This window comes from Parasteatoda tepidariorum, chromosome 11, assembly GCF_982258835.1.
Source record: "Parasteatoda tepidariorum strain Cologne lab strain chromosome 11, Ptep-v5.0, whole genome shotgun sequence".
Classification (NCBI taxonomy): domain Eukaryota; kingdom Metazoa; phylum Arthropoda; class Arachnida; order Araneae; family Theridiidae; genus Parasteatoda; species Parasteatoda tepidariorum.
Window position 1 is genome coordinate 87,613,047 of NC_141765.1, and position 27,992 is coordinate 87,641,038.

Sequence of the window (27,992 nt, forward strand, 5' to 3'; positions counted from 1 at the left end):
TAGTGAAAACGGTCTCGTAGAATCAGAGAAATCTTCATGTGCAGTTTCGCACTAATGTGCTCCTTAAATAAAAATACAAGGTTGTACAAAGGGACTTAAGTTCAAAAGAAACAAGCATTCGGAAGCGTATTGCAATAAATAATTTTGTATACAACCGGTAAAAATTATTGTTTTGAAATTTTTATCAAAGGAGCTTAATAAACTTTATTTACTGTTGAACATCATCGTGCAATTTTCTCTACTTTTTAAACGTTTGTATAACATTTCATTTTATTCTAAAGTGTTATCTAATTCAAATAATATGAATAAATTATTATAGTGATAAAATAATTTTTTTTGTATATTGCCTTATTACTTGTTTTAGATTTATATCTTGCATTGCTATTTTTTAGCAATTTTCTAGTGTGCGTGTCCATAATGAATATTAGTGTAATTTGTCTGTTTTTAAAACGACTTTCCCGCATTATTGGCAATCTAATTTTTTTTTTTAATATCTGAAAAATAATCGCCCATAAAAATCTGAATAATAATTCCCCATGTACTGCATATAAAAATCTAAAAATTAATTCCTCATGAAAAGTACCTTAGTGACGGAGACTTGATTGTAATAACTATAACAATATAAATAACAAATATAAAGATAGTAAAATAAAAAGCAACGTATCAAAACTTTTTAAATTCATGATGTGTAAGGCATATCCATAATTTCATATCCCTTTATGCTCTTATGAAAAAATTCTACTCCTATTCTTATGTTAAATTTTAATCTTCATTACTCACGCCTGGTCTTTTCTGTAAGGTATCCGTTTGGTAATGTGTTTCTTTTTAAAAAAGAAAACTGAAATAGGCACGCACTAAAATCGAAATACCATAAGCACAATCTTAATAATTTTTTCTTTTTCATTTTGTTTGAGCAAAAATATGCTATTTTAATGTTTTTGTAAGGGAATATTTCCTTATCTCTGACCTGTTAGAGCCAAATGTCATTAGCAAGGTGCCTAGAGGTTTTTGTACATGCATAAATTAAAAAAAATTTAGTGTTTTACCTGTAAGTGGCTATAAATTATATTCTTTGAGTTGGTCTCCTTCTGTAATCTTTTTACTCTATAGTTGTGCCACTTCCTGAATTATTGGTGCTGGAATATGGAAATCATCCTTTTTTCCTTATTTAAATGTCACACATTGTATTTGGCCTGTACATTTCAAAATTATTTTAGTATAGTTTGATATTATGACCAGCCTCGTGGCAGAATTGCAGCGACATTGAACGTTACAGAGTTCTTGCAGGAAGATTTTTCTCTTGAAGAGTAAAAAAAAAAATTACTTTTCTTTTCTACAGAAATTTATATGTAATATTTGAATCATGCATTTAGATAATCACTTTTTGAGGCTCTCAATTTACGCTGTAGTTTTGTAAATTGGTGTAATGTTTTGATTGTATTTTCAGCATTTATTGATATTGATTTTCACATGGATTTTAAATATCCTGATATATTTCAAACAATACGGAAATTTGAAATTGTGCATTTGAGTATTTACTTTTTAAAGCCATAATTTTATTGAATGTTTGGCACTTATTGCTATTAGATTCTCCATAGTTTTTAAATCCGAAATTTTTTATATGATATTATTTATTACAACAACTAATCTCGAAATGAAACACGCATTTGAAGAATCTGATTCTCGTTATTTCGTCGTCGATCTTTTTTTCGGCAGTTACTGCAGATTTCATGATTTTTAATTAATTTATTTATTATATATTTTTTTATTGTATTTTTTTATTATTTTCTTTAGTATAAAAAATTATTACATGTTCAATTAAAAAATGGTATGTTTTTTTTTTTTTTGTTAACCCAGCGCTTTTGCTATTTTAAATTAGTAACATGTTTATTATTATTAAAAGCATCATGCAGAAAGATATTAGTGCCAGAGAGTTTTGACGCAGATAGCTCAAAAAAAATTCTGCCTCAAAAATGACAAGAAAATTACAATAGTTGAAAAGATATTCTATACTTATACCTCTATTAATCTCTAAATAAATTAATTGCTTTTCTGTTTTTCTTCGGAACTTCTTAATCATTTTGCACTTATTTTTTAGTAAATTGTTTTGCCCACATTAGCCATAGTACTGTCCGAGTAATATTTAGGTTTGACTTGTGTTCATGTAAATATTTAGTGTAATGTAATAATCAAGAGAGTGAGGAGCTACAACCTATGATTAGGGCTGCATGTTTGCCGCGGAGCGAATTTCTGCAATGATTTCCGCGAAATTGTCATCTTTTTTCCTAAAATCCGCAAATTTCTCAATATGTCTTGACTTGCTCGAAAATTGCTTAAAATTTGATTTTTTTTTATTTATTATTTTTATTAAACAGAATTTTTTATTTTCCTGAACCTTAAATTGAACATGTAAAATTGATTAGATATTTAGGGGAGTAAATCAATAGCAAAATGACATGAAAATAGTTCAGAGATAAGAGATAATCACAATCTTGTCAACTAAGGTGGTCTTTCTACACTTAGGGAGGGTAATTACCTTCCTGAAGTCAGTAAGAGTACAAAAGAAATTGGAATCACAAAAGAAGGAAAATATTATAAATCAAATCTTTGACAGAAAAATTGTTATACATGCTATTGCACTGGGCAATGAAATTTCTACTGCCTTTCTACATATCCAGTTAATTTTTCCTAGGCAGCTTCTTGTGATTTCTTAAATATGGATCAGTTTCTTGGATGAAGGGGGGCACTAGTAGTTAGTAGAGTCTTGTAACTAGTAGTTTGAATGTAGAATGTTTGAGTTTTCACAGCAATTACTTCTTACAAAGCAACGGTCAAGGAATTGCGCGCTGGTGAAGGAAAATTGATCGAGTTTTGGAAATTAAAGACCGAACGCTCCAAAATTGGCAAAAGTGGCGTTGATGCAGAAAGATCGTTTTCTAAGTATAAAAATTTATTAAGTGATGAAGGACGAAGGATAAATGAGAATAATCTGACAATGTACAATACTTTGTATCAAAATTCTGTTCATTTAAATAAAAATATTAATATTGCTTGAAATTCAAAGAAATACTTTTGTTGTGTATTTTTAAGCTTTTTTTATTATTTGCGCAATTTCTGTCTTTTGCATCATTTATATAATAAATTTTTTTATGTTTAGAATTTGTGTAATTTTCAAAATTTCCCCCGAGTTTTCCTCGAATTTGGGGTCTTTTTTCCCGTGACAAACTTGCAGCCCTACCTATGATGAGTCAACTTCATTTATGTTATAAATGATAATACTAAATATGTACGTCCCCATTCCTTAAATTCCACTGGATCTTGGTTCAAGAAATGGTGATAATTAAGATGGATAAAAGAGCAAATTTTATCTAAAGCTACCTTGGCCTTAAACTGAACTTAAGTATAGCTACAACTGTGGTGTTTTTCATTACAAAAAACAACTTTTCTGATTGTTTTTTATTGTAATAGTTTTTTTTGGGAAGTTTTTATGCAAATTTCTTTAAATGTGAAATAATCAGTTGATATAAGATTTTGAATTTTCAACTTTACAGAAATTTAATGTTAATTTTTCGTTTTTAGATTGAAGTTTTCGAGCTTTGGTAATCTGAAGCAGTAACTTCCTCTGGAAGAAATTAATTACTACTATACAAAAGTTTTTGAAGGTATTGCGATTATTTTCTGACAATGTACTTAACTAACCTTTATGAGGGGAGTGAAGAAATGATTGAATATTTTGAAACTTCTCTCAAAGATGTGAATCAAGAGCTTCAAAAGTGGAATACTGTGATCGAAAATCATTTATTGAAAATAAATGGATTAACAGAAGTACTTCGATTACCAAGCATTAATCAAAGTAAGCATTTATGTATATTAATACCTTCATATTTATTCAGTAGAAAGTTCCTGTTTCTGTAATTGTGGTATACAAAGTATTGTACCATTTGTATGAATGGGTACCAATTTAGAAAATGGTGTCCGATATTTTCTAATTTGAATGTGTTTTAAAAAATTTGTATTTCGTATAGAAATTCTTATTTATGCTAAAATTTGAAAATAAAATTTTATATCAAAATAATTCTAGTGCCGACATTAAATTAGTAATTTATTAATATTAATAATTTTATTAACATTAATAATATAAATTCTACTAAACAACCACTCAGTTGTATGTCATTTTTTTTTACTATTATAATTTTTTTGCGATCTCTATTAATTATTTGTACAGTCGGCAAAAAAAGAGATATCACCCTGAATAACTCTCATTCTAATGATCTGATTTTCACGAACTAAACATCAATTTTGATGTTTCCTGAGGGTGACCTCAAATATGCTTATTAATTGGTGCTAACTATTAATTAAGTTACAAAATCAGACTCAAAAACATATTTCTCTGAATAAAGACATTGTTTTTACAATTTTCTTGAAATCAATAATAAAAATTTTATAAATTTTCTAATTTTAATTGGAATTGGGTTCAATTCTTTGAAAATTGTAAATTATTTGATGTGGAATGAATTGCTCACTTTTATCTTTTTACTTTAACACCTAAGTTAAGTTTTAAATTAATCTGTTAAAGTTACAGTTTTACTTTTGTTGCTGTACAATTTTAATGTAGCATTATTGTTTTTAATTGATAAATATTTTTTTAGGCTTTGAATGGGTAAACACAAGTAGGCCTCTCTCAATAGAAAAAGATCTTAGTGGTAAAATTGTCATATTGGACTTTTTTACTTATTGTTGCATTAATTGCGAACATATATTACCATATTTAAAAGCAGTTGAAGATGAATTTTCTGATAATGCAAGTGTTGTAATAGTTGGAATTCATTCACCTAAATTTCCAAATGAAAGAGACAAAAACAATGTTAAGGACGCTGTCTTCAGAAATAATATTACACATCCTGTATTGCATGATCCAGAAAACTTTTTATGGAAAGAAATGGGTATATATTGTTGGCCAACAGTCCTTATATTAAGTAAGTTTTTTCCTGTTCCTTTTGCTTTTGGAAGTTAGGTTATACAAATTAGATAATAAATATCATTCTGGAAAATCTTTATATAGTATTTTATATAGGTCTTCTGTAATATTTTTACAAGTGCTGTATCAGTTTATCCTAAGAATACAGCTTTAAAATTTTTTTTTGATATTTATGTGAAAATTAAGTTCTTATTTATTTGATTATCTTTTTTGATTTCAAATTTAATCTTAATAATTTATTGATGTTTTTTTTTATAAATATAAGGAAAATTTATTGCTTAGTTTAGTTTAAAGATTACATTTCCTAAGTGTATTATAAAATGTGTTATTAAAGCAATATTTATTATTTTTTTCTGACAGACTAAATAATAAATGATGACTAACTGATTATAGTTTTATTTATTTTTAGAATAATTTTTTTTTACTTAATTTTTAAACTTTTTATGTCACATATGCTCACCGCTCACTAATTTTAGCAGTATTAAGTTTTGAAAGAGCTGTTAGGAAAGTCAAAACAATGTGCAATACATGTTCTGATTTGACTAATAGTCTATGAATTTTTTGTAATTTTGTGCTTTCTGTTAACTGTATTGAAGAAAAAAACTTCATTTATGTTATTTTTTTATTTATTTATTTTGTGGCATGGTTTTGTCTTTAATTGTCCGTTTGCTTCACACTTTTAAAATTTTTTGGTCTTTTGCATAAAATAAAGTCTTATGTAAAATATTTTGAAATATATAATACGTAATGTATTTTTATATATCATGTAAAATATTTTTTCAGGAGATAATTGCTGAGTTTAGACACTTTATTTTTTTTCACATTAGTGATGGAAATTTTTTTTATTATTTTCTTTTTTTTTGCTGCCTAAATTTTGTATACATTAACGGTCATGTTATATGTAAAATCTCTTTCATATGAAAAAATTTTCTCTTGAAAATGAACTTGCATCAGATCCTTGCAATTATTTTCTCTGATTTTGTCTATTTTTGCATTTTATATTTTCTTTATGGGAAATCATCTGAAATTTTTAATTTTTAAGAAGTAAAATCATTGCCCTAAAAATTAAATATGAGATGGTAACATTATTGCTTGAAAGGTAAATTATGATTAAAGTATCGCAGAATATCTCAAGATGTACTAATTAAAATAGCTCAACATAGACCTTTTACTTTAAATATTATTGATGGAGTTGACAAATATTTTCAAGTCATCTGATTACTGTATCTAATAATCAGTTTTTCCTCCTAATTTTTAGGTCCTGCTCATGTAGTGCAGTTTTCTATATTTGGAGAAAGTCAAATTGATAAATTAAGTCATCTTGTTCATCAGACATTGAAGTTCTTCGATTCTCAAAAACTTACTTTGAACTATGAGTCTTTATCAAATGCAATTCAAACAGAAAATGTTTTGTCTGAAACATTACGTTATCCAAGCAATCTAACAGTTTGTGATGATTATATAATTGTCTCAGATACAGGTCACAATCGACTCATCGTCATTACCTTGCAAGGAAAAATTATGGTTAATATTTTTTTAATATAATAAACTTAAAAATTACTTATTGTATAATGTTGTAACTTTTTTATAAATGTAATACTTGTACAGTCAAATCCTGCTATTGTGAACCCAGCAATAAGTATACTATAAGTGGTGGTTCACTATATCCAAATACTTAGAAAAGTTTCATTTTTAGCTTATGACAATAACATTGTTAGAAATAGTGATTTCAATTGTGCATAATTTGTTTATAAATTATTAACTGATTAAATAGATAATAAATTAAATATTAAAAAGTATAAAAATTAATTTTTATATTCTGTGGAAGAAGTTGATTTTTAATTGACTGCAATTCAGTTTTAGTGGAGTCCGCTGATTGTCGTATCAGCAATTAGTAAAGAATTCAGTATTTTTCCAGTCTGCAATTTTGCAGTAAAAAAAATCAGTTCATTTAATGCGGATTTCACTTCTGAGTTTTTGTTCTTCTTCAACATAGAGGGGAGGATAAAAAGTGAAATGTGCTGCTTAACAACTTGTTTGCCTTCATTTAAATTTTTAAGAGTACTAAGATTGGTCACAATGTAAAGATATGCCATCATTCACAATTGCAATTCCTGCAAATTTGAAGGAGAAATGAAAAAAAAAATTTGAAAAGGAAATGATATAAACAAATTACCAATTTTTTAACTGTTTACTATAAGCATTTAAAATAGCATTAATTAGATTCCACTAAAAAAGTTCACTGTAACCAAGTATTCAGTATATACTATTTTCATTATGGTTCATTCATAGTGGGGTTAGCTGTAAAATGTTTTGTTTGATCAATTTTTGTGGATATAAGGTACACCAAAATTTATTTAATGCTTAATAGCTGTTTCAGAATACTTGAAATGCTGTAATATTTGTTTTTATAAGTTTCTTATTTTCACGAGGAAAAGTTGAGCATTTGGGATCAAAGCATTCCAAGATCATACTGTAGAATTACAATTTTTAGGATATTGTGAAAAATTTTAAAATTGTCTACTTTGAGTAAAAGTTAATGTCTAATCTTTTAACTGCCAATCTGTTTGAGAAAGCAACCTGGCCTTTTAAACCTTTAATTATTAATTTTATGGGAATTTATAATTAAAGGTTTAAAAGGCCTAGTTGCTTTCTCATACAGGTTTTATTCTTTGTTAAAGAAACACTTAAGGTTCAAAAATGCTCACAGTTCAAATTTACCCAAAGAGCTTTGAACTTATAATTGAGACAAAAAGATTCATGTTGTATTATAGAATTTAAAAAAAATATACTATCTGATTATTTTACTGATCTGATTATTTAATTACTGAATAATTTTAATTTGAACATTTGCAGTTTCACTTTTGAACTTAATTTTCACTGCAAATAAGAACCAGTTATTTTGGAAAATGTTATATTCTTTAACAAATATTTTATTAGCTTTACAAGTTAACGAAAAAAAAAACTAATAATATTTTATTTTATATGATAAATTTCAAGTTATAATTCAAATTATGTTACGATAATATGTAGCACAAATTGTGTGCAAGGTTTTCCAAAAATGCGTTTTTATCTAGAGCTTACGTAACTTCATAAGTTTAGTTACCCTTTACTTAAAAATAATTCTAGCATTCAAATTTCTTTTTATGTAAAAAAAATGTACATTAATGCGTTCTTAAACTTAGTATGTAAATTTTCTCATCCTTCCAGACAAAACACTAAAGAATCACAGCTAATGTGGATTGAGAAATGGAAGGTTTTCTCCTAAAAATAATATTCTTGCTTTAAGATCTGCTAATCATGCTATTTTTAGTTTCATTGAAGAATATTTGGAATTTTTACTTATTCATGAAAAAGTTTTAGTAGTTTTTTCTTACTACTAGTGTTTTAATATTTTATGACTGCCATAATTTTTCAAACTTGTATTCATTTTTCATTTAATCAGGATATAATTGGTAATGGAAAAGCAGGTTTTGAAGATGGCCCATACTCAAAAGCTTTATTTAACAACCCTCATGGAACTGCATGGCTGAAACCTAATATTATATTTGTGGCTGACACAGGAAATCATAGTATTAGACAAGTAAGCTGTTGTATTTTTAATATTTATTTTAATAAATACGTTTTTTTTTTTGCTAGATTGAAATCTGTGTGAGTTGGATGATTTGATTTTCACTTGCTAAAATGCAATGTTATTCGACTGAGTGTTTGATGGACCCCACACATAAAAGGTTAATTAGTTAAAGCTAACATGGATTTAAGTAACAAATTGTACTTTCTCTGAACAATCATATCTTTTGTTTTGACAAACGTAAATTTTTAGCTGTCTGGGAATTATGTTTTCAGTAGTTAAGTCAGCAAACAAGTTGTCAAAATGATGGGACTTTCAACGCTATTTATTAATGTTTAATATTTCATCAAATCTCTTAAATTAATTTCACTCATCTAAATATTAAATCGACAAATTACATCTATATAAACTTTTGAAACTTTACTTAATGACTGTTTTATGTAAAAAAATAATAATATTAATAATTATGTATTTTTCATTATTTAATTAAATCTTGATCAAAATTTTTCTAATTGTAAGATATGCAAGTTTTTACACCATCTTATGCATTGTAATTTTTGTTGTTGAAATTTAAAACTTGAATTAATTTTGTTGAATAGTTCTCGTAAACGATATAATTAGGACTGCTTTAAGTTTTTATAAAGTTGTGTTTTAGGGTGTGAGGAAATATACAAAAATCGATCAATATTAAAGGACCCAAACTTTTGTTAAGTTTTCTTAACTAAGTCATGAAAACCAGATCTTACAGACTGCATCTATTGTTTGTAACTTAAGGGTCAAAAATTCAAAAACCCACCAAAAGAAAAGTATATTTCCAAATATAGTTTGGTTGTACTTTGTGTTACAAATGAGTAAAGTTAAACAAACTAATTGATTACTGTTAAGTAATCACAAAAATAGACAAGGATATACTATTTTTTGATTTTATAAATTGGAAACTTTTTGTCATACAATAAAAGGACAGATAAAAAAATGAGATAAAAAATTGTTTAAGCAAATCGTTAGTATTGTTTTAAGGTTGTGGAAGAAGAGGAAAAAGATGAAATACGCAAATCAAATGTGGTGAAAACCGGGGGTGTGTGGGGGTAGTATGAGAAACCCAAATGTGCAAGATGTAGAAATTAAAACATATTTCTAAACATTAGAAAGGAATGGGATACTAAAAAGATAATTAATTTAACTATAAGAATTTTTCAAAGATTAATTCCCAGAAGTCAAGATTAGTATTGAATTATTTTAACAGAAGGAGCTCAAACTTATGAATGATTAGAATTCCAGCTATGCCAAGTGATGGAAGATTGTGTATGTTTATTTAGAGAAAGCTTGTTTTTGTGTCTGGTTTTATGACTTAAACTATCATTGATACTAATTAATTAGTGTAACTTAAATGATATCCTTAAACCATGAAGATTATCTTAATATGTTAAAAGTATTATTGAAGGTTTCCTGTTTAAAATTCATAAACCTCTAATTAAAGAAATAGAAGTAATATCTTAAGTATAATACCAAATAAATATTGAATCTCATTTTGTAATAAAATGGTTTTATTTTGTTTTTGTTTAAACTCTATAAATTTTCTTTAATTAAAATATTTAATTTAAATTTATATTGCTCAGTAAAATATGTATTATTTATAAAATATGTATGTGTATGTTTCTTTTTTTTATACTCTAATTCTGTAAACATTGCAGTTTTTTTACTTTCTTTTTTAGAATTTATTTCAGAATGAACTTCTGTATTACATGATTTGATAATAATAAAAAACATTTCTTTTCCCCAATGTGTATATATATACATATATTGATAAAAATGGAGGGGGAAAAAATTTAAAAAGTGTTTTTTCTTTCTTTTTAATTTTTGAACAAATTAAAACAATTTTATTTTCTGTAAATATGCTACCAAGTTTATTAAAAAGATTTTGTGCTTAGAGCACAAATGTTTATAATAAAAATTATATTTGTACAAGTGCATGCGGCCCTTTAATATTCAACCTGCAGTGCAAGTGGCCCTTCCTTCAAAAAGGTTGTGCATCCCTATATTACAGGCTGATTGCATTTTCTATTTACTCCATTTGCCATTTTCTGGATGTTTTCATATTTTAAATCATAAAAATTATATCTTTGCAAAATTTAAATAAAATTCATATAAGTAATCTTTCCTAAAGCTAAAAGTCATTTTTTCTCAGCTTCTTTCCTGAATCTCAAGTTACATTCATTTGTGAACTTCCTAAACCTTTTAATTCACAGGGCTGATTGTGCTCCGGAAAAATCCCTATTTCCGGAATTTTCGCTAACAGTGATCCGGAAGTTTCCGGAGATCGAAGGTCCAGACGTTTCAAAAAATCATTGGTCACAGAAGTTTCCGGAAATCAAATTTTCAAAAGTTGAACTTAAAAACACAGTTTATTTTATTTGTTTGTAAGGAAGACCCAGAGAGATACTTTATTAGCTTATATTCATGATTAATATTCATTTTTTATCAGTAAATAGTTGTTATAATCATAAACTCAAAAAAGAAAGACATATTTGTAAATTTTAATTACTTCTCCAGGTCATCATAGGTATGTGTAAAATTTTAAATATATTTTAAGTAAACTAAGAAATATTGAAGAAAAGGAAAGAAACCTTGTTTAAATTTTTTTCTAATTTTTCAATTTAAACTGTTTTTTTTTTTAACTCAAGAAATTTTCCGAAATTTTGACTTGTGCTCACAATTACAATTCAAAGAGGTTTCATAGCTATTACAAAATCTTGAATTTCTAATTATTTCATATATTTAATTTTTTGAGGAATTTACTGATAATATAGTTTTAAAATGTGAACAAGTGAATTTGACTGTAGCATTTTATTTATATTTCTTTCATTACCTTCGTACATTTTACCTTTATTACATTATCTCAGTAAAAATATAAGTAAAATAATAATTGTTGTTAGTGATCGCAGTATGTTTCCTACCTAGAATGTTTCTTCATCCCTTAAGTTAGAGAATTTTTTAGAGTGAAGCCTTTCATTACTGTGCATGTGTCTGATGATTTTGAAACTGGGGCATTTTCATTTCATTAAATAAGTTTAAAAATGTATATTTAACCTTTTGATCTGTTTTCATAAAATTTTTCTGTAGCTAAGCTTCTGTAGCTTTTCTGTAGTTTCAACAAAAATGTGCACCATTTTATAAGAGAGAAACTATGCTTTTCCACCTAATATTTGTCTGAATTATTTATGTCAAATTGATGCTTTTTATAATCGTGTTTTTTTATATATTACTTTTTGTAAGATTTTTATTTACTTCTTTTAGATAGATCTTCTTTCTAAAACAGTCATTACTATTTTTGATGGCAGAACTAAAAATTATGATTCTAATCTTAGCACAGAAGAAACTGTACCTCAATATAACTTCTTGTCTCCTTGGGATTTATGCATTGGACCCAAGTTAGGTAATTAAAGTCAATTTCTTTATGAATATGTTTTTCACTGTGATTGGGTGTTAGAGGCACACCCTTTTCAAGCTTTATTTTTTTATAATCTTAGAAAATTTTTTAATCCTACATGAAAATGTCTAAAATAAATAAATTTGAAGTGAAAATAAATAATATGGGATTTTTAAAACACCTTAACTTATTCGTATCTCTTTTTAGCATAAGACATTAAATTTTTTTTCTCTAATTATTTAATAAACTTTTAGTAGCAAGGAAAAATTCTATATAAATTTTGAGTGCGATTCATACATACATTAACTTGTGTTATGTGAAAATTCTTGTATTTGTAACAAGATTTCATGCATCAGAATTTGTGAAAAGAAGAAAATGTATCAAAAAGAAGTAAATATATATAAATTTAAAAAAAAAAAATATTTTTTTGTCAGCCTAAATATTATATGTTATATTGACAGTAAATTGTTCAAATGTTAAAAGAATTAATCAAAGGCTTTTGATTACTGACAAAGTCAAAAGAATTTAAATACTTTAATATTTAATTTATGTAATCAGTATTTTCTTGCAAAAATTGTAAATATTTTCTTGAAAATTTTATGTTTCAAAAATGTTATTTATAAATTTATGTTCATAGTCAAAGCCAAATTTTTTTTAAACTTTAGTAAGCAAGAGAACTTAAAAGATTGGTTTAGTTTTGTGTAATAATGATTTTTATGATGTATAATTTATTAAAATGAACTCCACTGTGTTATCGTTTCTGAATAAATATGTGATTAATGTTTTTGCCCCACAGTCATAAAATAAACAAAATGTTTGAAGATGTGTTTGTGTCAAAAAGAATTTAAATCTTATTCAAAATGGTGTCAAGTCCTTAATTCCTCATCTTACTATATATGTATCACAAATTTTGTATAGGTACAAATAGTAGAGATAGCTAAGTATTGATTTTTTCGCTATCAGTTACTAACTGATACAGCAAAATATCAGTTACAAAAACCTGATATGTTTTTAATCAGATACATTTCAATGTTAATTTAGATCTTAATTATTAAATTGCACGGTAAAACTTCTATTATTTTTATTAAATCTAATTTTGTTGAAATGTTTTCACTTCAAATTAAAATATAAAGATATTTTTGCCTTTAAAATAATAAATTCATCTAGAATATAACTATCACAAATTCTTGTATTAAATACCACTGAATAATAAAAGTAATACCAAAGAAACATTTTTTCTTTATTTCCTAATAATTGGCTATCGAAATATAATTAATTCTGTTCATGAGAAAATATTTATGAATCAAAATTGGTTCTTCCTCTAGATAGCTTGTGAAAACCATTTAAATTATCTTTTCTTAATTTATGGTTTAATTAATTTAAATGGTTTGCAATTGCTGTCAAAATATTAATTAAGAGTTTTTGTAAAAATTCATGTATTATTTTGCAAGTTGAACAAAGAAAATATTCAAATATCATATGACCTATGAAATATATCTTGAAAACCTATTCATATAATATAAGAAATCTTTGATTATGGATATCTGTGATGAGCCAAAATCAAAAATTACTTGATTGAGATAATTGATTTATTGAGCTTAAAATGTAAATTTTTTATTGTACAAAATAAATATTGTAAAACTCACATGTAAATAAGGTGGGAGAACTGAGAAAGAGGAAATAAATTTTAAAAAAAACAAAACATGAACAAGTATTTCTAGAAACATTCCAATTGTCTGTGACAAGGGAAAAAATTGAAACAACTTCAAATATCAAGTTACTTAAAATAGATTAAAAAATTGAGTTAGTTTAGTGTTAATTAAACATAAATGAGTCCAGATTCACTCAAAAAGTTCTCCACAAAGAACATTCAGGAGTTTCCTCATCTTTTTAAATGGGTTCAAATATATAAGGGCACAAGTTAATTTTGTAACCACAAGATACATACCTAAGTGAATGAAACTGTTGTTCCCGAGCATTATTTATGTGGGTCCCTGAGTGTTTTTTTTTTATTTAGTTACTGTCATTGAACAGTCAGTGCATATTGGATTTGTAGTTATATCAATAGAACTATAAACTATATTCTATGTATTATCTTATAGCACTCTAAAGTAATTGTGAAAAAAATTAAAACTTTTCTTTTTAATTATTTGAATGTTTGTTGTAGATGTTTTTTCCTGTTGTTTCATCTTTGTCATTTTCAGGAGCTAATTCTAAACTTTTGAATACTTTATATATTGCTGTTGCTGGATCACATCAAATTTGGGAATTAAGTCTGGATAATTTAATATCATCTGATGAACAGTTAGTATAGTATGAAAATTTTACCTTTTAAACCATAGAAATTTAAATTTCCTTGATGAGTAGCTGTATAAAATCTGATAAAATATATTTCTAATTAAGTATCTGCTTAAATAAAGAGGATTTAAGCAATTTTTTGTTTAGTAACAATAAGTTTTCTATTTTTTCCACAATAACATTTCCAGTAGTTATTTTTTATTATTTTCTGATTTTGTGTCTTATTTTTAAACTAGTGCCCCTTGATTTTATCAATTTGAAATGTTGAATAAGTTAAGTACAGGGTAATTCAAAATTGCTATAGCTATTAATAACTATTTAATGAAAAATAATTTAATGATAAGATTAACATAGAATGTGGATGGAACTTCAAAATTTCTTTATGTAAGGCACAGACGCGAGTTCATTAGTGAAAATGGCGAGTACCAAGAAAATGAGATTAGAAAGCATTCTGCGTGTTGTTAGAATTTAACAATTGTCATTCTGTTATCACAGTGCAGAGAAGATTTCGTTAGCGTTGTAATCAAGAACCTCCAAATGGACATTAGCGTTGTGATCAAGAAAAACAATCAATTCGACTGTATTCACCAAAAAAAGCTGATTGTGAGTGTTTGGTGCTCTCACACAGGTGTGATCCATTATCATTTTATGAAGCCTTGCTCAATGGTCCCAATAGAAATACACTGTAACTAACTAGGCAAAATTATGTAAATACTTAAAGAAAAATAGCCTATATTGAGCAACAGCTCAGTCCCTACTGACTATCAATTCTTTCTAAATTGTAACAACTTTATTATGGGATTTGAAAGTATAAAAATTTAATTGCAAAAATGCTGTAAAACTAGCCTTCCTGGAATTCATTGACTCTCGTACGCCAAGGCTTCATACACCTTGCCTTAACAACCCTGATGCTTACATGGAAAAAATGTCAATAAAATATGTGTCATTCTGTACTATAGTTCTTTATATCTGCAAACTATAAAACAACTTTTTTTTTTCTTCACAGATTTTATATTTGATGACCTGATAACAGCATTTTACTGTATTTATAAATTTAATACTTTTATTTCAGTTTTTTTTCTTCTAAATAAGTATTTCATCAAAACATGAAATTGCATGCATTTTAATAATTTTGGTATACTAAGTATATATTATTCTTGCAGATATGTCCCTGTAAAGTGTGTTCCCTTTGCTGGAAGTGGTAAAGAAGAGTGTCGCAATAATTCTTACAAAATGAAAGCTGGATTTGCTCAACCATCTGGAATAACTTATAATGAAGCATGCCCAGGAGATTTATTTATTGCAGACAGTGAAAGCTCAACTATTAGATCAATCTCTGTTATTAATGGTGCTGTGAAAACTGTTGTTGGAGGAAGCTTCAACCCTGAAGTAAATATATGAATATACAGTGAAACTGCGGCTTAGCGGATATTCTTCGGACTAAAAAAATTGTCCGTTTATGAGAGTTATCCGTTTACGGAAAGGGTACCCTATTAACTAAGTGTTTAACCTTGTAAATTGTTTTTAGAATATTTTCTAAGATTATAGAAATAATTAAATAATATAAAATAACTATCTACAAGGATATTTATTTAAACTTTTTTAAAAAAATTCGATAAAAAAAGAATATATTAAGAAGTTTGATATAAATACATAAATCTAGATGTAGCTACAGATAAATGAATATAATTTTCCTATTAGCACAGATATTCAATTTAGCCATATGATACAGAATAGGAGCTTTTAGTCCTCGCTCTGTTTCAGTTATTAGGTTTACATCCCCTAACACCTACCTTTCACTTAATAGGAAAGGTGGTTAATTCTTCCTTGAAAAGAACCCTCCCATGATTCACAGAAAAAAAGCAATGCATACCAGTTTGTCATGGGCACCTATGGAGTTGATTATTCACAATTGATCATCTATCAAGTGTATGTATAAATATTTCATTTACATGAACACCTCAAAGATTATACTTCTGTTCTCTTTTTTTATACTCCAACAATGTAAAATATAGTCTTCAAATTGATACGAAAAATAAGAGAAATTTTCTGTGGGGAAGAAGCATTGAGAGCATTTAAGACGCCATTTAAACGTGAGGAGTCTCATAACCTGTGTTGTCCAGATGAAAAGATGAAAAGATGCCGCCGTCTAAATTATTTCACAAGAGCAGTATTATTTTCTCTTCTTTCTTTGCAAAGATAAGACAAGGGGACAGGAAAAAGATTGATTCTTTAGTAGTGAAATAGCTTAACAATATTTTTAATTGTGCATAAGGTAAAAAATTTACATGCTTTAAAAATGGTGAAAAATTGCATTTTTTTTCTTGCAGTTTAAAGCAGAAATAATTTTATTTTCAAATTTAAAAAAAGTAGTGTTCAGTTTGAAAAAATAGAAGATAACGTTTCTGGGCAAAAATGACCATCCACGTTGGGTTACAGGAGTGTCCGCTTTGCGGAGAATGTACATAATGGTTTATTCATCCAAGTTTCCCGGGGAATTAAAAATATGACACTACTGAGAGTCGTCCATTTTGCAGGAGTGTCCATAACATTAGGTTTCACTGTATATGTACAAGTTTATCCTTATTGTTTTTATTGTGCTATATATATATATGTATTATATAATTTCAGTAATTGCTGCAATTATTCTAATTTGAATCATCTTTATTACTGATTATCAGGATTACATTTAAAAAAATGGATGAGTCACGAATAGCAACAGAATCTTAAGTAAAAAATAGCATGTGTCAGTTAAATGTAAATATTCAGATATTATCATTATCATCCTTATATATATATATATACACAGACATATATACATGTGTACATACATACATGATATAAACATAAATATATGTAATCACTGTTTTTTTTCTAGTTGTTTAATCAATACAATATAAGCGAATTTTATAATATAAGCTAATTTAATAACTTTTTTTGTCAATTATCCAATCAATCTAGATATTTGATTATCCAAATCTTATCTCTTCAGATTAATCTTGATTAGAGTTTTACTATATTCTTAAGATGGTTACTAAACTTATCCTTGCATTATTATATTCATGTAATATACTCGTATACATGTATCTAGGATTTGCAGTCATGGTCATGTGAACAGAGCAAACAGGCACAGGATTTCAAAGAGAGCAAACAAATTAATTTTATTTAATCATTTTGAGATGTATGAGAGAGAATGTGTCACAGTATCATCGTGGTCCAGCATAAATGTTAGGGAAAATCTTGCAAAGAAAATCCGTAACATGTGTCAATTTAGGGAATAAGGGAAATCTTAGTAATTGATATTAGTTTATTAAATAGGTCACGCGATTCCCACTAAGAGCAAAGGGGGAAATGTCTTTCTTTTAATTAATACATGCTTGAGCCCTAAATAGATTTAAGGACAGGATGTGAATTTAAAGGTGTGGGAAAGTGTTTTGATTAGAATATTAAATTAAGAAAAAGATTTGCAGAAACGAAATAACAAAAAGATTAATTGAAGCTTTTTATGTTATATGTATATATATGTATGTATGTAAACATACATACATACATACAATGCACACATAGAAAAGTTAAACACAAGTGGAAACACTCCTATACTAACTAATTTTTTCATATTTCTCACGAAATACTCATAGTATTATTTTAAAAGTGTTTTAAGTCATGCAATTTCTTATCCATATCAATAAATTTAAAACTTTTAGCGATTTGACTGATTGGCAAGAAATTGCAAATGAAAAGGTGTGTCTTTGTACACCCTTTGTCAAAAAATACAGCGATGAGCTTATAAGCCATGTCAGTTACATTGATTATCACATGAAGAAGTAATATCTTCATGTGATAATCAATAGAAGTATATACAGAGCAAGCAAAGAAAAAAAATTTTTAAAAATTTCTTAATTTTACTCTGAATTGTATTTGATAACTTATGAAAAATTCCAATTTGAGTATATCTTGAAAGTTTAAAAAGTTTCTAGCAATTTTCTAAGTATTTTTGTTAATTTGCAAAGAATGCTTAGAATGGTAAGGGGTTTTCCACATTTCCACAAATTTAATTTTGTACTGTTAAACAAGATTTATTAAATATATTAACATTATATCGAAAACACTCCATTAAATTAAGTTTTATTTCCTAATTCCATTGCATTTTATTCTCTTAACCATCATTTTAGAGTATTACCATTTGTTATGAAATTTTATTTTATGATACAGAAAGAAATGTATGTAACACCCCTTATCATTTAGAGCTTTCAATTAAAAGGTACAAAAGCTACTTTGAAATTTACTAAAACCTTTTTACATTTTTACGATATTCTAAGTGGACTTTTTTCATAAGTTTTTAGTTACAATTATAAACAAAATTATGAAAAAAAATTTATGTTTTCCCCACATATGCAGTATGAAAGGATTACTTTAGATATTCATACCTTACATAATTTTTTACGAATTTTATTAAAATTTTAAAATGATATTTTTATTATTACTTGAAATATATTAATATTATTAATCAAAATGATATTATACTCAAAAATTTGTTTAATTTTATCGAATACTTCTGCCGAAGAAAATGTTTGTCAAAAAAATTAGTTTTTCATTAAAATGTCCATATCATCATGAATATTTAAGCTAGGTTTATAAATTTTTCTGCAGTTTTTCATATGATTATGTAATATAATGTAATTGACAGGAATTACAAGCTTAATATTGTATTTTTTAGCATAATGTGTTCAAAAACTTTCTCTCTTGTTCGTCAGTCCCTCAAACCTCTAAAAGCTTTAAACTTTAATGATATATATGAGAAATTGCACGACTTAAACACTTCCATTTATCTCAGTATTTTTTAAGAAATATGAAAAAATGAGTTAGTATAGAAGTGTTTCCATTTATTTGTCCACGTTAAACTCACTCGACTGCGAATCGGTCACACCCGGTTAACACATCTTCATTTGCTGTTCGGAGAACCTCCCCCTGAATGCAGTACCTGTAACGTTCCTCTCACAATTCATCATATTTTAATAACGTGTCCATGTTTTAATCAACATCGTTTAAAGTTATTTGGTAGTTCCATTTTATGCATTCAAGATTTGTTGGATGACATTCACCATCCTAACATTTTTGCATTTTTACGTGTCGTTGGCATTTTTAACAGCATATAAAAGTCTAACACATCTACTGTTTTATACACTCTTGTAAATATCTTACCAGCTTTGTACATTTTACTCACTTCGTGCGTTTTATACTGTATTCATACTTTTTATCTGATTTTAATTAGATTATCTTGTCTTAATCACCCACTAGTACTATTTTATCAACTATAATTGTGTTAGAATTAAATTTTGTATGCACTTAGGTTTTTAAATGGATTCACCGTATTGTTTGGCGCAGCATGTCCTCATCTGGACCTTGCGCCACTAAACCCTACGTTCAATTCAATTCAATTCCATTTATTTGTCCAAACCTATGTATGCATAGCAGTAACAAAGTTAATATGCATTTGAATCACTGACAAAAGGAAAATTTACTTTTTTAAAATACATAAGAAAATATATAATGATTATCAATGTGAACTCAATTTTATATTCGAGCTTATGCAATTATATTATATCTTTAGGATCTTTTTCAATTTGGAGATACTGATGGGAAAGGCCTGAATGTGAAGCTACAGCATCCATTGTGTGTATGTGTTGCTGATGATGGAAAAATATATGTTGCTGATACATATAACCATAAAGTATGTTTTATTAGCTATGAAAGTTGCTAGGAAAACACTACTGTAACTTTTTAGTTACACTGTTTTATTATATTATAAAAATGCAAGACCATTATAACAGAGTTTTATTTAGGACAGAGGACCAAATCTCAAAGCAATAAGTTTTTACATCAATAAGACTTTACGTGATTAAAGTATGAAAGAGAGATTGATTTTATCTTGGAAATAGTTTTTAAATATTTTTGGACTTTTGCAAGCATTGTAAATACTCAGGCTCTTTTGCCACATCATCATATTTTCTTAACTAATATAAATTAAATTGAAATTAATATATATACATACAGTTATGTATAATACATATCTTATAACTTTAAAAAGAGACAATGTGATCTGTCAGTTAATGAGAGCGCTTTAAACAAACACTTTAGTGTAAAGAATATCTCTGAACAATTATACTATTCTTCCCTAATGTAAATAAAAATGTCCTTTTCTTTTTTCAAAATTTAAAAAGCATTAATTGCTTATGAGTGAGTAGCATATTGAAAAGCAATAGTTTTAGAATTGTTTGTACATAATTACGAAAATGCAGTACATACATGTTGTTATGACTTAGAGCAAGTTTTATCCTAATTCTAAAGTAATTTATGCACTTTCAAGAGATTTTTGATGCATGGGTATTCAGAATACTCCATGAAGAGTTCTGTTCTGAACAATTAACTGTCATGATATTTTGCTTTGGGGCTTATGAGGAGGTATTCAAACTTATATTCTTACATTATTTAGAATAATAATGTGAATATACTTAAACTATTAATTCTTTTAATTAATCTTTACGTAGTCAGTAATCAGGTGACCACTTTGATCAGCCTGCGTAGGGACCGAGGGTGTGCGGTATGGGTCCTCGTTAAACTGTTCTACCGTAAAGTGCTCGACTTACACGCAGGTTGTCAGACTTCCATAGCGAAGGAATAATCCCCTCTACGGAGGATCAAAATTGTGGTGACATATCTTCAAATCATCCACAAGGATGTTTCCCAGACTCACCAATAGCCAATTATGCAGCTCTAGTGTGTGTCCTAAATAAAGTACCTACTTCACTATTTAGTTATAATGACTTCTGGTCATCTAATTTACATTTATAATAAGGTTATTCTAATTCAACCAGTCTGGTTCCTTTATTTTGAATTAATGCATAAATTTCAACTTTTATGTATAATTTTTTCTTGATTTTCTTTTTTCCTTTGTTAAAGTATGTATTTCTCATAGTTTTGAAATGCTAAAATATTTTTTTATTTTGCACCTACACATTTTGAAAATGGCATCCTTTTAAACTCGCTATATTGATACCTTCTTACTTTGTATATATTTTGGACAAACAACGCATGTATAATAAGATTCAAGTGTATTTTTCTTCAAAATATCTAGAGATGTATTTATATGTTTAAGTAAACTCATATGTTAAGAAATTTATAAAATTCCTAATTTTCTCTGTAATACTTTGTCCAATTTCATTATTTTCAGATGAAGGTAGTCAATAACAAGACACGAGAATGCACAACTTTAGATCTCCATCAAGCCAGTCATGGAGCCAGTAATTTAGATTCAGAACTCTTTTTTCTTGAACCTAGTGGCTTATGTTACATTAAAAAAGACAATTCTTTGTTGGTATCAGATACTAATAAACATTGCCTTAAATTAATTGATTTAAAAACAAACATGATTACAAAGGTCAGTATAAAATATTGTTTTAAATTTGTAAAATAAAATTTTAACTGTTGAATAGTTTTTTATTATAATTTAAATGCATATTTTCTTATGATTTGTGAAATTTGCTTTTAGCTGCTGTAATTACACACTAATATCACAATGTGTAAATAAAATTTTAATTGTTGAATAGTTTTTTATTATAATTTAAATGCATATTTTCTTATGGTTTGTGAAATTTGCTTTTTGCTGTTGTAATTACACTAGATGTATTTACACTAATATCACAATGTGGATAATTTTCTTTTCACAACTGAGAAATTAGTCTTTATTTTAAATATTTTTCATGCAGATTAAGGTTACATTCTATAACTCCTGAAAAATGAATTTTTATGGTTTTTCAGTCATTTGTTAATAATATCTCATGCGTTAATAATATCTGTTTCTTTTTTTGTATGTGAGCCGATTTTCTTAAATTTGGTGTCATTAGAGGGACAATGTTAAAACTGCGTAATTGAACTATTAAAATGATGAAATATTTATATAGTTGTTTAAAAATTTTATTGTACTTTTTTTCAGATTTTTTTTTTCTTTAAAAATTTCAAAAATTTGCAAAAAGTAGGGAAATTACTATTTTTGCCTCATCAACTTACTGCATTGTGGTATTACTTACTGCATACTTCAAAAAAAAATTCAAATGTGTGTCTTTTGTTATTGAAGAATAAAAAGTGTTTTTAGGCAAAACATTTAAGTTTTTTTTTATATATGAAATAACAAAGTTCCCCAATCCTGTTCAAAACAAAAAACAGCCTCTCGATTTTTTATAATGTAAAATATGGCAGTTAACATTATGAGAAAAAATCTTGTATTTTGACAAAAAACCACTTTTCATTTTTGTAATGGGCAAAAACAAAAAGCTCTCTCTTTATTTATTTTTTTTTTTTGTTGAAATACATAATATTAAGCATTTTGAACAAATAAAGATTTTTAAAAAAACATTCCGCTATAAAAATTATTGTAGTATTTTGACTTAAAACCACTTTACAGCCAAAAAAACTCTTGTTTCTTTACGTTTAAAAGTATGATATTTAACATTGTGTGAAAAAAAATTGAGATGGTAAAAGTTGTGATTTACCAGTGGAAAATTCTTGAAATACACAAAAAAAAAATATTCATTAAATGCTTTAAATACTTAAATTTATATTTCTAAACTTTCAAAAGTTTAAGTACATAGTTCTCTTTTTTTTTCTAATGACACTAAGCAACTGACTCATAAATAAAAGAGTAGTAATTGTTATGAACACATTTGAATTATGCCATTTTAAAGTAAGTCAATTTTTATAATGTCCCCTTTATTGTAGTTTTGGACCAAGAAATTTAATCCTTTTTCAGCAAATACTTTTTCATTAAAAAATATGCATTAAAATTTGTGACACAACAGTAACGACAGTGGTCCATTTAATTTAGAATGAGCCATATGTATCTCTCTCATTGTGCCAACTTATGTTATGTTATAAACACAAAACTATACAATGCATCTATTATTTATAGCAATTCGGCCTCATTTACTTAGAATTCAATTCAATTTATTATAAAATGATAAAGTTCTAATCGTAGTGTGATTATTTTATAGGTAGCTGTGTCTCAACCTCTTGATTGTGTTGATAGTTCTATTGTGACAACATTACAAAAAAGTCCCAGTTCAGCCTCTTTGAACAGTACTTCTATAAAGTTACATCCCACATCAAGACAAAACTTAAACATTGAGCCTATACAAATTTATTTGAATGTTAATGGGGAAATACATTTCATGTTTTTGATCAATACAAAAGGAATTTCTTTAACACAAGATTCTCTACAACAGTGGGACGTTTCTTTTATAGGTAATTTTGGACAAATTTCATAATTAATAGACTAAAAACATTTTTGATTGAATATTTATTTGCATAAATAATGTAAATTATTTATCATTACACTGTTTATACTAAGCTATGGTGTTAATTTTAAGCTTTTATTTGATTGCTTAAAATATAGTTTTAATTTCATGGGTAAATTTGTCTGTTTATTACAATCACCCGTCTATGCAGTAGAACCTTGAGTGGTCGTTCCTCAAGATACCTCTCAATGTAAAAGATTGATATGTGAAAACTTAGAATAGGCGTGAATATGAAATATTAAATAATGATTTGAAACTGTATGAAAGGTTATAAAGAAATTATGGAAATTTATAAACTTACAGTAAGTATAAAAAATTTTAATGTCAGAAATTATGCATTCATTGCAATAATACTTACAAAGTACAACAAAGCAGAATTAACGCATTTACTTAAGTAAAATATTTCAAAATTTTGGTTTGAACAAATTCTTTTCTTCTCGGTGTAAATTTGTGACTGATTACTATTCATTTTCTGTTTTGTTTATGTGAATACAGGAAATTCCTCATTGTTTCAAAGACTTGAAGATTTTCTGCTAATGTTGGCATTGGTTGTGGTTCCATTTTACCCTGTATATCAGTATGCACTTTTTCAACGTATTTTTGAGCCAACAACACCACAACTTTCAACATTTTCATCAATTAATGAATAAACATCAAACTTTTTTGAAGCATTTTTTGCCTACTGTAACAAATCATCATTTTCACCATCATTAGCATTAAGTCTCAGAAGTTATTGTTCTTCGTCTCAAAGTGAAATAACTTCAATATTTTTTTAAAAAATTTTGCTAGAATTCCTGAATGAAAGACGCAAGAGTCTACTTGTTTCAAAAATTATTTAAAGGAGTATTATTATTATTATAAAAATAGCATTTGTGATGCGACCATTAAAACAAGATGATGTATAATAAAAACAAAAACTGTGGGAATGACAGATCAGGGTTTGAGTTTAGTAGTAACTGGATTGATGTCTTGCACTCAAATACTACTCTATTGTGTGGACTGCAAATTAAAGGAAGAAAACCAGCTTAAAATCAGTAAAGAGAGTAAAATATCAGTTGCTTAGTAGTAGAAAAATAAGACTAAATAGATAAATTAATTTCTATTTTTTTCATGACATAAGTAATTTTATTTTACCAAGTAAGACTTGCATTCCAATTTAATAATTTTTTTTGGAAGTAACATATCTTGCTAATAATGTATCTCATCTGTATTTACATGATCTTTTTAATCTAATCTAAGTGTAGAATTTAAAAATAAAAATTAGAGAAAAGATTACATAATATAAAAAAGAGGGCAAATTCATCCATTAGTTGCCATTTTTACAAATAATGATCACTTTTATTAAAAATTAAAATGGCTATTAAAACTAATTAAAAAGTTGTAGTTTAAATTAATAAAAAAAAATTCTTAATTGTACGCTTCTTGAAACTTTTTTTCTAACATTTAATATATTATTATAATATGAAATTAACATTTAACTTTTATGTGAAATGTAGAAAATTTTTTTATAGATTTTAGCACTTTAGTTGTTTAGCTAAATGAATTTTTGAACTCAAAATTTTATTGTTGCTTCTGACTTCTATTTCTTTTTAAATGTAGCTTAATTTCATGACTTTTTAAAAAATGTATGTATTTACTCAATTTAAAAATAAAATCTTAAACTTCATATTGGTACTAACCATTTTTTAATTTTAAAAATTCTGCCCAATCTTTTGATATTAATTTAGAAAAAAAGTAAATATTATTTTGCAAACATTATGAGTACAGAAATTAGAATTGAGGAGATTTAAGAGAAAATTGTAGGACGAATGTGGTTATAAAAATAATCTGCAAAAAATAGTGTTTTTTTTTTATTTGAAAAGAATAAAATTGTACTTTATTGATGCTTTGACTTAGCTTATTTTATATGCATATTTGGCATGGTATATGCCAATCTTAATAATTAGATCTCTTTTAAACTTTTACTATTTTAAGCAAATGTACAAAATTAAAATTTTCATGGATATCTGTCAATTTAAATTAAGCTAACTTAAAAATTTAAAAAAAATAAATACTTATATTTTTTTAAAATTTTAACTAAATTTCTTATCTTTATTCATTGTGAATATTTCTTAGTTTCAACTTTATGTTTTAAAATTTGTTTTTACCTTTCATTCAGTAGGCTTAAATTACATCCTTTTCTGTCCCTAATGTTTTCCTTATTAGTAGCTCATAAAAATAATGACTGTAATGCAAATACATTGTTTTACGAAGTAAAACTAAGATATGAACAATACAAACAAAACAAATTGTGATATTTAAAAGATAACTTATGTAATAATTGCTAATATTCACAAACGTTTGGTGAAAAATGCAAATTAATAACTAGAAAATTACTAAGGAACTCAGTCAGTTTAGGGTTTGTAGAAAAGTTTAATGCCACCTCTATGACAATAGCTTTTACAGTTGCTTGGGATAAGGCAATTTTACTAAAACTTCAAACCAAGCATTTTAACCATTTTCATTTATCTTCCCCATATTGCATTTTTTTTATCTCATATGATCTAAACCCATGCTTCTAAATAAATATATATTAAGCTGAAGGGGAGAGTGTTTGTCAAAAACTAAATTTGTTCAGGGATTCAGTCAGATTGTATTTTTGTTGCATTAGTGATATTTTTAAACCTAATATAAATTTAGTAAAAAAATTATTAGGGGGGGGGGAAATTCTTCATGTTTTTACCAGTAAACTGTAGAATTTGTTCTGTAAAAAATATAAGAGAATAAGTAAGGGAACATAGAGCTCTGAGAGTTCCACTAGTACACTAGAGTTTTCAACTGAGAAACCCTTATGTGCTGTTGGAACTTGCAGAGACTTGTCTGCTAGTGGAATTCTGAAAATTTATGTAAAACCTAAAAGTGGTTACAGACTTCTAAGAATTTCTTTTGTCTTCAAGAATTGCGTATATACTTTTAAATTTATACATATTTTGTAGTTTTTTCTTTGTTCTAATTGTACTAATTTTTCATTCAAGGCAACACAAAAATATAAATGTTTAAGGCAGAAAATTTAGTGGTATTGATGCAAAAAAATTGCTCTTTTCATGTGATTTTGATTGGTTTTTGAATAATTTATAAAATGTTTAAAGCTTAGAGATACTTATTTTCAATGTAACATATTTCAGAGATAGTAATAAACAATTTAATCTATTGCAAATCTAATTTTTTTCTTTTTAAAAATTATCTCTTAATAGCATGTAGCAATATTTCTGGAAACTGACATTAAAAGCTTTACTCGAATGTAACAATGTGTGTTTTCATTATTACTTATTTTAAGTGTTCTTTTCAATGTTAAAATTTACATCCATCTATGAAGAAAATTGAAACACAATAAAAACTGTTTTTTATAAATTTCCATTCTAAAATTTTCTTTCTAATAAAAGGAAATAGGACCCTAAGTTCTAACACAAATGATTCATAGATACAACCTGTCTGGCAAAAATTTTGTACTGTATATTCAAGCTTGTTCAGATTCATCATGTTTTACTGTATCTTTATTACTATGATATAAAGTATTCATATACTAAATGCACAAGTTACTGCCACAATTTTGCTTAAATTACTTAAGTAAAAATGTTACATATTTTGAGTAGTTTTTGAAGAGTTACACTCATAAATATTCTTAGGGCTTTTTTTTAAGAATGATTTACTTTACATCAAATGTAGTTATTTTCTTTTAAGTCTCATTTTCATGGATACAACCTTCTAAAGGTTACTTCATAAAAAAAAAAATATAAAAACTTTTTCCTCTGCAACCTTTTTTTTCTGTAAAGTTTGTTCAAAATTATATGTTTATTTATTTATAAATATTTTGCTTATATATTTTATTGATGTATATATTTGATTTTAGGAGAATGTGACTGGAAAGTTGTTTGTTTAGGAGGACTATTCCAAGAAGATATTCAGCCATCATTGATATTAAAATGCTTGTCAAAGCAAAAATCTTGCATGTCCGAAGTCAAACTCAATATTAATGTTTCAGCTTGCGATGATTTGAAAAAAACTTGTTTTGCTACTAGTGCACAAATAGTTCTTAAAACCACTATTTCAAATGCTGGATGTAATATTTTCGACGTCAAAGTATTTTTGTAAAATGTTACTCTATTTTATTATTAAGGTTTAAATATTTTTCAAGCTCTGTCATTTTCTTTCTTAATTTCAAGCATTTTCATATATCTCACCACATGAACATTATCTGTGATCTCTTTCTATTTTTGATACTAGACTTTTATTGCAGCTTTTATTGATATTTCTCTGCAGCTTTTGTTGATATTTCTCTGCAGCTTTTATTGATAAGATTTTAAAGGCAATAAAGATTATAAATTTTTA

General features: G+C 26.6%; 1 protein-coding gene across 1 annotated transcript; it reads left to right on the forward strand.

The window, feature by feature from the left end:
- Positions 1 to 4: 4 nt before the first annotated feature.
- Positions 5 to 27,992, forward strand: LOC107441645 (NHL repeat-containing protein 2). The gene is made up of 12 exons (XM_016054986.4): positions 5 to 251; positions 3,580 to 3,853; positions 4,650 to 4,976; positions 6,237 to 6,502; positions 8,424 to 8,561; positions 11,844 to 11,982; positions 14,181 to 14,280; positions 15,438 to 15,663; positions 19,886 to 20,005; positions 21,506 to 21,712; positions 23,322 to 23,571; positions 27,514 to 27,992. Exons 2-12 carry the CDS (start codon positions 3,685 to 3,687, stop codon positions 27,753 to 27,755), a joined length of 2,184 nt encoding a protein of 727 aa, XP_015910472.3. The 5' UTR covers positions 5 to 251; positions 3,580 to 3,684; the 3' UTR covers positions 27,756 to 27,992.

Bases quoted from the DNA above. Each gene is read 5' to 3' on its own strand.
- LOC107441645 (XM_016054986.4), top strand. From the start codon at position 3,685: ATGTACTTAACTAACCTTTATGAGGGGAGTGAAGAAATGATTGAATAT. The intron at 4,977-6,236 runs GTAAGTTTTTTC...CCTAATTTTTAG, and splicing joins GCCAACAGTCCTTATATTAA to GTCCTGCTCATGTAGTGCAG. The intron at 6,503-8,423 runs GTTAATATTTTT...TCATTTAATCAG, and splicing joins CCTTGCAAGGAAAAATTATG to GATATAATTGGTAATGGAAA.